This window comes from Lichenostomus cassidix, chromosome 3, assembly GCF_008360975.1.
Source record: "Lichenostomus cassidix isolate B80296 chromosome 3, HeHo_3.0, whole genome shotgun sequence".
Lineage (NCBI taxonomy): Eukaryota > Metazoa > Chordata > Aves > Passeriformes > Meliphagidae > Lichenostomus > Lichenostomus cassidix.
The window spans coordinates 83,317,028-83,326,928 of NC_139483.1; the positions used below are offsets into that span (position 1 = coordinate 83,317,028).

The 9,901-nt window shown below is 37.6% G+C and overlaps 1 protein-coding gene across 1 annotated transcript in view; it reads left to right on the forward strand.

Moving 5' to 3' along the window:
- Positions 1 to 8,447, forward strand: part of LOC146440130 (uncharacterized) — a 40,962-nt gene extending 32,515 nt beyond the window's left edge. Inside the window, exon 2 of the mRNA XM_085056536.1 lies at positions 3,830 to 8,447. Within this exon, the coding sequence (XP_084912662.1) occupies positions 3,830 to 3,877 (48 nt within the window). The 3' untranslated portion in view covers positions 3,878 to 8,447. The remainder of the gene's footprint in view (positions 1 to 3,829) is intronic.
- Positions 8,448 to 9,901: the final 1,454 nt, after the last annotated feature.

Below are 9,901 nucleotides of genomic sequence, written 5' to 3' on the forward strand. Positions count from 1 at the left end.
GATTTTTTGTAAAAGACAATGTAAGATGGCTTCCTATATAAATAGTGAGTCATTCGTTTTGGTAATGGTATAATATTCATAATGTTCAGTGACATTTGCCCCCATTTTAATGGTGTGACTGATGTGGAGTAGAAAGATTAGCTTTTTCAGAGGGCCTTCAGTACACAGAAGGTAGTATAATGTCAGCTCATCTTACAAGGCTGCAAGGGAGTTAGACCTTACGCTATATGTAATTTTCTCCCTGTTTGTGAACAGGGTAATTTTTTTTTTGTTTTCTGGTTCTCTGCTGTTGGGTGATATAATTGAGTGGTTCTGGCTATAAGTATTCTCTGAAGTGAGCAGTGAGTAATTTGTGCATGTTGGCACCCAACTTACTGTCATTACCAGAAATTAAATCTCTGACTTCCTACAAAGGGAAGAGAATACGTTTTCTTTTCAGTCCTTCCCTTTTGTGCTTCATTGTAAAATGAAAGCAAATGAATGACTACAGTCTCTTTATAGTGTGGCATTTACTGGGCAACTCACAGTCTCTTCTTTCCAGGTGATGGCAGGGCAGTGCTTTAGTTTTGGGTTCTTAATTTGTTGTTGCACTACATTCTTTTAGCAGCTGCTTCTTTCATAACTCTGTACTACATTTTACAGTCATATCCCTCAAGTATAGGATAGTGGAACCGAGGGAGGGCAGGTTTTAGGATCAGGTAAATAACTGTGTTGCTAACAAACACCTTGCCTCTTGGAGATCTGGGGGAGAAAGTTTTTTTTGCAGTAGTTAATCTTTACTTTTGTGATAGGTTTGCTGAGACCAGGATCACTTGTGTGGCTGTCTGTGCAGGTGGTGCCTTCCTGTAGATCCTTCGTGGCAGGGTTTTAGCCTAGCTCTGTGCAGGGCTTGCTGGCAAATCACCAGCTTTATTTCTAAGACACTACAGAAGTCATGCTTTGCAATGAATGCTGAGGCAGGCAGGTTGCTGTATCTGGGTACCTAGACACTTATGAGGAACTGTGCCTAGCAAGTGGTAAGCATCTCTTGGCAAAGGGATGTGATGTAACTTCTTATCCCTCCCCAAGTACGTCACCTTAGACGCATCTTTGACTACATAAATATTAGTTAAAAGGAAGTAGCCACCTGAAACAATTTGGAAGTCAAAGTCAGTCAGTAGAGAAGCATTGGAAATACTGTGGGTCTTTACTTAAAGTCATAGTTTAATTATTGTTATGTTCTTCTGTCATTTGTTTTTACTTTAGGCCCTTTAGAATAGGAATTACTATGTTGAGTATAAATCAAGTTCTTGCCAGAAGATTTCCTCAAATTGTTTCAAGTTACTTGGTGCACCTTTCTGAAGCACATCTGAAATAGATATGGAAAACTGTCTTTTACAGTCTAAGTCACTTGTGTCATTCATTTAAATGCTGAAGCTGAAGAATATATAGTAAGTCCTGAAAGTGTTTGGGATTCTGTTCGACCATAATATATTGCTTGATTTTTATTCTGATTTTTCTTGTTCTGAAATTCCAGATTCTTTTTGTTCATATGTTTGAGTATTTCCTTGTCACTGCATCATTTGCCTTGACAAGTTTTCATCCTCTGTGTGCTGGCAGTATGTTGCCTGTTACTGCACTGACTATCATAAATTTTCTTAGATATGAGGCCCACAGCTCCACTAGTTCATAGGCGTATTTTGAAAACAGAATATTTTCTTGCTGTAGAAAAAACCCAAACTGGACAGTTCAGGGTTTTTTTTTTTTCCTTCTACTTACTTTTTAGCAAATACAGTATCAATGCTTTCTAAATTTACAAAGTTGTGTGGGTCTTTTTGTCTTGGGGACATACTGGGCTGTTTAGAGAGGGGTCATTGTTTCGTTTCCATGTATTAAACTTGGAAGAACTGTTCTAATGTTAGAGTCTAAATTAATATTTTCTAAGTCAACTGTGTGATTTTAAGCCCTGAACTTTGAATTGTACTGAAAAAGTAATTGTAAATAGCAATTCTAACCAATGGCAATAAAAGATGCATATCAAGATGATACCATGATTGATAAATATTATCAATCTTAATATTTTAAATATTAAAAACATCATCATAGCTCTTACAGAATCAAAATAGGATCTATTAGCAACAGAAATATCAGACGCCTGTTAGATAAAGATTGAGTGCACTGTGGTAAATGCCATCAGAGACTACCACAATATTATTTTTCAACTTTCTCATGTAAAGGGCTGAATTGCATTCTGCAAATCATACATAATCTGGAAAACCTTGAATGAGAAATGGAAGGTCTCTACCAACAGTTCATGTGGGATTTCAAAAGTGGCTCTGCCTCCAGGAGCACCTGGATCTAGATTACTTACTGAGATGTATTCACACCTGGATTATTCTGAGATTTACTCCTTTTCCTTGTTCTGAGAGCAGCTCCATGATTTTATTTCTGCATTTTATGCTTTTATTTCTACTGCTAGATTCATTGTTGAGCCAATGCCAGGCTGTTTCTTGCAGGGCTACATGGCAATCGGATTGGTGTGGCTGCTTGATTAAAGACAGGGATTTTCCTCTTCTGTTGTGTGCCCTAGAGAGAGATCCAACCCAGGATCCTACTGACATGTAAAATTGGTGGAGTGTTTTAGGAGAAATGCATCTTCCTAGTGCAGAGCTAGCAGAGGTTCTTTAACTGCTGACCAGAGAGATGATTTATTAAGGAGAGACAGCTCAAGAAAGAAAACTTTTAATTCTTGCAATTTGTGCAGCCTTTACCCTTGCAGTCCATATTCTTTGATAGCTGACTAGAAGGTAAAGGTGATCTGCTTTCAGATCTATTTCAACTTTTGAGCTTTCTGCAAATCTCTAGGCCTCCTTATGAATGGTCAAGTGCAGCTTGTGATTACATAGTCTCCTTCTTTCCCCTCCTGCTGCCCCTCTGTTGACCAAAGGGATTCCCTCCAGACACTGGCTTTTAGGTACCTGTCCTGATTCTTAGAAGTACTGGAATGATATGTAGGTAATGGTAGAGGAGAAAACTTTGGTCCAAATGAAACATACTTCATGCCACAGAAAAGCTGTTTCTTCAGAAAGCTGGCCAATATACTGTGCTATAAATGGTGTTCATGTGATGATGAGTACAGTACTAGTATTGACCCTTCCATGGGTTGTGCTCTCAGCTGAAGCTCCTCTACCTTTTCAATAGCAGATTAACTTTTTTTAAAGTACATTGCTATGATTCTGCAATACCATTCATGTCCCCGGTCACTTGAACATGTTTTTTTTGTGCATGCATTGTTTTTTGAAGCAGAAACTTTTAATAATCTTGTCCCAAAGTATTTCTTATGTACTAAAACCAGTTTAGGTGGAAATTTTTTCTCTTCTGAGGTTTTGGACTTTTGTTCTACATGAGAAAAATTTTTCTTCTTTCTAATTGGATTTTTTTTTTTTAATTTTGTTTGTTTATTTGTTTTTTCCCTTACAGGTGATGCCTTCAAGGACACTGAATACTTAAAATGTTTCTGAAAATACAATCTCAAATGTACCTAGGCTGCTGTTAACAGCCACATGCTATTTAACCAAACTATTCAATTTACCAAGCTATATCTTTAAAAGTATTCTTTTCCTCACAATATGCATAGGTATCCCAGAACCATCATTCCTCTGTTAATTAAAAATAAGCTAGATAGTGTAGGCATTATGTGAGCCAGCACTCTAAATGTTGCTTTTAAATTTTGTTAAAAGCTTCCAGTCCTTTGGAAATTACATGACAGCTCTTTCTTGTAGAATGCTAAGACCTGAGCTTTCTCTGCTCTGTGCACTCATTAAAATAGTGAATTCTCTGTTTTTTGCAGGCACAACTTCAGGACATGCAAGAGTACTTTGGAGTGAACTGGCAGTAAGCCTTGCAATACCATGGTGGCAGTAACGCTGGCCGTCCTCTGGAGATGCTGAAGCTCAGCCTTACCTTGAACTTCTTTCTTAGACCTCCAACCTGTTCACAAAGGACTTAACACTGATTTGGATTCATATGGTAAACAGTAGTCATGGGTATGGATTTTTTTCCTCCCATTACTTGACATCTGCATGTTTCCAGCAGTCAGTGATGAAGTAGTACTAGGTCTGCTGACATTTGGTCTGTTCTTGGGAGCTCTGAGTGACAGGTATTGTAAACATCCTACACTCTCAGCTGTGGAAACTAAGAAAGCTGGGAGAAGGCTGTTTACTCTTCCTGCCTTGGAAATCGTCTGGAGGGCGAGGATGGATTATTGTGTTGATTGTATTTCTGACAACCTGTATTTCATACTTTACATTATGGTCTCAGTGAACAAATTATGTCATTATACCACATCATCAGTGTCTCGTGTTCAGACTAAGGTCAGAAGGGCCCTATGATATGCTTTAGCTGTGCTGCTGGCTTGAGGGAAACATAAATTGTAGCAATAATGCATTGCAATACTTTCATCCTTCAGTAGTGATTAAAAAAAATCAGTCACACTCTTTGTTTATAGGTGGTGAGACAAAAGTTGCAGTGTAGACATCCTCCAGTTGACACATTAGTATTGTATTTAATCAAAATCACCCTTAAATGGTTGGTCCTTTTTTTCTAAGATTCACTCAATTCTCATTTTCTACCCAAAAGGGCTAGAAACAGAGGTTAGAATGCAAAAATGTTCTAGGGGACTTCAAATTTTAGTTTCTTTTCAAAGAAAATCAGAGGTGTCAACATTAATTCCAACTCTAAATTAACTTAATTAAGGATATAAAGGTCTTATACCTTATGTTTTCCACTTGCTGTTCCCTACCCCTTGCTCCCCAGACTGTATTATACTCTATACTTTGTCCTGGCAATCTTTCTCTTCCTCCTTGTATTTCTTTCATTCCAAATGCTGTTAGCCAAGAACTTCCCAGTTTAAATGTAGAATAAGCTGAAAAAATAATTTTCCTTCTAATATCCTGCTGGCATGGTCTAAATACTCTGAAAGTGAGTTTTGCAGCTTTTTGTAAGCAGGGACTCTGGCAGAAAAAATACTGTTCCCCTCTCTTCTCTTTTTCCTTGTTTATGGGGAAGGGATACGCCATATGTGCTCTTTAAGAAATTTTTCATAATATAGTTGAATTCAAAGATCACCCTCTAGTTTCTTTTGCAACAGAATTCTTATGTCTTCATATCCTGCTGCTTCACCTTTTTAGAAAAGGCATTTAAATATAAAATCTTTGAAATGGAGGCTCCTAGACAAGTTTAATTTTCAGAATTTGGAAAGGGGTGGGAGTAGAAAGACAACATGAGAATGAAGAGAATGAAGACAACATGAGAATGATTTGAAGTAGTAGTTACACAAAAAGGACCAAAAAAATTTCCAAATTTTTACACAGAACTAAAAGAAGTCAGTTATTCAAAGTAATAATGATTTTTCAGGCTCTGGCTTGTCTTCCTATTGGAAGAAGCAGTAACAGGGAAAGCCAGGGTCATGGTGCTGTAGCCAAGGACTAAGTTGATGAATAAAAAGAAAGCTCATGATTTATATAGTAATTTCCAAGAAAAGCAGAGTTACCTAAAAAAATGATCTTATTAAGGAAATGTTAGCTGTTCAGACTAGTCAGACGATAGGGGGTAGCATTTCCTAATACATATGGTTCCCTGGGCAGAGAGAGATTTCTGAGGATGATGGAGCACACTTACTTTCTCCTCTGCATGACAATAATAATTGTAGACTGTGCTGTCTGGGAAAGACAACCTTCTGAAGGAGATAACTTCCTGAATTTCTGAGATGTGGGTTTGTATATTTTTATTTAGACACACTTTGGGGTTGGAATCATTATTTTGTGTCAATTGAAAAACTCTATATTTAATATTACTTATTTGTGCATTTAATAGTGAAATTCCATCTTCAGTTTCATCAGTGTAAGGCTCCAATAGTCCCAACTTTGTTGTACATTCTTCCTGGCCCACACTTTCCTGCCCTTGTACTGACATTGTTTGTTTCAACTGCAACCTAATTCAGTTTCTTGACCACACTGAAAACTAAATAAGCAAAACAGCTTTTATGTGGATCAGCTGCTTATCACCATGCTGTGGCCTGAACTGCTACTGAAAGTGCTAGTTCCTTCAAATATGTCCACTTTCCTGAAGAAGAAAAACAGAGTTTATTTTAGATAAATATTGTAGTCCTAAAACAATAAAATAGTGAAATTACAGGATTTTGAATATTTTATTTGATATTAAATTATTCTGTTGGTGCTGTCTGAACACAATTGCAAGCATAGTGCTAAAATAAATTCAGATAAAATTGTTTTAATTAAAATGTTTTATTTTTTGAACACCATTTACGCTTCTTTTTAAAAAATTTGTTGGTAAAGGCTAACTGAATTGTGTCGCTGAAAGGGAGCACGTGGTAATTTTGCTATCTCCACACCTTTAATTGTAAAGATACCTTTAATTGTAAAGGTATCCTCTGATGTACTTGCACCATACTGAGCACTGTATAAATTGCATCATTTCTAGATCACAGAGTTCTTTTCCCTCCAGGTATTGCTTGCCAAGCCAAAGGCAAACATTATGTCCTCTTCTGTTGTTAATCTCAGACTTCAAAGAGTTGAAGATTCTTTCCAGTCTATCTATTAGAGTTTTTCCATTGTGAAAAAAAAAAGTAACAGGGCTGTTTCAAAAGCCTGTTGCCAGTAATGAGCTTTGGATTGGGTCCATGGAGAGGTAACTAGATGAAGCTAGCACCACAAGTCTTCTCTGGGAAATTGCTCATTGTAGGCATGGCCCTTCTTCTTGAAAGGCAGTTCTGCCAAGATGCAAAATTACTTGTTCCAAGTGATCCTTGGCACCACCCTGGACAATATTCTTCTTGCATATTAAACTCAACATACAACATCAATTGTGTTTTCTTTTATTTTTGTTATGAGGAAGAGGACAGTTCTTATCATATTTCCCTATTTCTAAAGTTTAGGTATTGTGATTTTCTTCCTCTGAACTCTTAACATAGAGATGAAGGAAATTTTCTTCCCCTTCATTGTCTATTTTTGCTTTGTTTGGGGTTTTTAAGCTACATTTTTTATTATCTAGTCCTTCAAGGTAATTGTCAAACATCCATTACATTTGGTAATATAGGGAGTGACTGTGGGAGGAAGGAATGTGTGGGAGTAGTCAGGCAAAGCTGTTGCTTGTACAGAGACTGCAACCTGAACTTGCAGTTTACAAGTGAAATATTAGAAAAACATTATATTAAAAGTTTCAAACAGCTGCTGGTGAGGGAAATGAGAGGTGAAAGGGGACAAGAGTTCATTGACTTGTCATCCAAAGGGTGAAAAGTAATATAATGTTGATTTTAAGAATAAACACTTCCTTGATGATGCAGTGAAAGAAAGCAGCAATTTCCCTTAATGCTTTTACAAAAGTCAAGTTCTGTTTTGTGCAGTAAATCTCACTGTCACTGATTCTAATTCAGTACAGGAGAATTTAAAAGTCTGTGACAAGCTATTCTACTTTGAAGACCTATACTGAAATTGAAAAAGAAAAAAGAGTTTCTTTTGAATGAAGAAGGAGAAGAAAACCACATTATGTGGACTTCAGTCATAATTTCCCTGAAATGAGAGATGGAGTTTCTAGATCTGAGTTTTCTCTGTGCTGTGATTGAGATAAAAACATGTAAAAGCAACTGTCCTTCTGCAAAATTCTACCAGGTGTGAAACATCTGCAGTACAAATATTCATTCATATGCAAACAAATGTTTTTACAGCGTAAAAATACTTTACCTTCATATCTGATCAAACACTTTGTTTGATTCAGGTTTTATTCAAAATTAGGTTTTGTTTTTTAAAAATCTTTTTATGTAAACTAATTCTCATAAAAAGCATGTTTAATTAAACAGAATGCAAAAGCTGATGTTTCTCTTGCTCTTTTCTGAAGCTTTTGGTTCTTGTCAGCTCTGGGCTCCATCCAAGACCTACTTAGCTACAGTTAACCTTTTGTTTCCTTGTTTTTGACCTTTCATTTTAAGGATGTTAGCATGAATTAAATGGGAATATGCTTTTCTAGCAAACACTTTATAGAATAAGCAAACTTCAGCTGAGCAGTGTGGTCTATAACTACAAAGCTGAGGACTTGCTTATTTTAAATAGTGTAATATGATAGCTAAATTACACCTTATTTAACTTTTCAAAAAGGAGACAAGAGTGAGGCTGTGTTGCATAAGCCTTATGTTTGCAATGCTGACTCTGCTTTACAAAGGGATCCACTTTTGTTCCTGCTTAAATTAATAGGGGATTTTTGTTTACTGCCTTGTTGCTGTTATTAAACTGTTAAAATAATACTGCAGGGAGCTGGGCTGTAATCCTGATTTTTGACAGACTCTACCTTCTCCATTGTGAAAAAGATGACACTTCCTCTGGAAAGGCAGAACTCTATGTTGTTCATCAGTCTCATTGCAATAAAGCATGCTTTCCAAAATCATGCCATCACAAGCTGGTTTGTCTCTTTGAGTTCCACCCTTTCCCTCTGATTTAGATTGCACTGCCTGCTTGTGTTGCTGGGGGAGCAGAAAGGATCTAACAGATCTAATGCAGGGTTATTGTAAGGGCTGCTGAGAGCTCCTCCTTGTGCTTCTGTTGTGATGCTGCCCTCCCAGGGATGACAAGAGGGCATACAGAACTTCTGGTGGTTTTATGTGTGTGCTTGTAGGGCAGCCCACATTTTGTACAGATGTACCCAGCCAGCTGAGATATTGAGATCTACCCAGTTATGGCACCATGGAAATTGGCTCCAAGCCACCCTCACCCTGCTGGGAGACCCTGGGTATATTTTTAGCTCTGGGAGGGTTCAGCTGACCTTGTTCATTATTTAGATTGGGAGGAATATGCTGAGTATTGTCACCAACCAAGAATCATTTACATCATTTGAAGGCTCCATTTCTCCAGTTGTTTCTGTGTAGCCTAGAGCATCTGCTGGCTCAGGTGTTCTGAAAAAGTGCTGCTAAAATAACTCAGCTCTGATAGGCAAGGAATAGGTTGATGTTGACAAATGAAATAATTTCAGGATCTATGAAATTCATGTTCTGTTGCTTGGCTAGAAATAGACGATTCTGAATAGCTGTGAGCTTTGGAAATAGTTGAGCGTTGTGCAACTTGCCTAACTTGCAAAGTTGTTGAAGGATGTTGGGATGCCACTAGATCTTATGCTTAGTTCACAAAGTGCAGATGAAACATGCACAGTGGTAATTTTTTTTCCTGTATGTGACTATACTCACTGCATAGATATTAATGGAGCTGCTAATTAAGATCTTGCAGCTTGACTATGTGCAGTTTAATGTGAAGTATTTAAAAGATGTGTAGATGCAGCACTTAGAGACATGGTTTAGTAGTGGACTTGGCAGTGTTAGGTTTATGGCTGGATTTGATGACATTAAAGTTCCTTTCTAACCTAAATAATTCAGTGATCCTATGTCTTCAATTGATGAAAAACTACAATATGCTTTGTGCCTGCATGGAAGAGCAGATCAAATCTAAATTGAAACAGATTATGTTTTACTGCCTTGGGGTAATTGTGGGTAGCATACAGTTTTTAAATTAGAAGTGACAAACCCAGTAGTCTCCATCGCCACTCAGAACAGGTGTGTGTCACAGTGTATAGATTTGCAAAAGCAGGAGTGACCAAACTTTTCTGTTCTCCTCTGAAGTCCTGACACTAAGGAAAAGTCCCACAGCTACTTGTGTTCATGGCTAGAAGTCTGTCATGTTGACTCCTGGGGACCCTGGCCCTTCTGATCCCAGGAAAGGCTCTTCAGAGGATATTTATTACCTACTTTCCCTGTTGAAAGTGAGAAGTATCAGCTGCCTTTTGTGATCAACCTTGCTGTGGTTTGCTTGCTCTAAAAAGTCTGAGCAGGTAACCAGACTGAGGGGAGCTTGGTGACTGTACC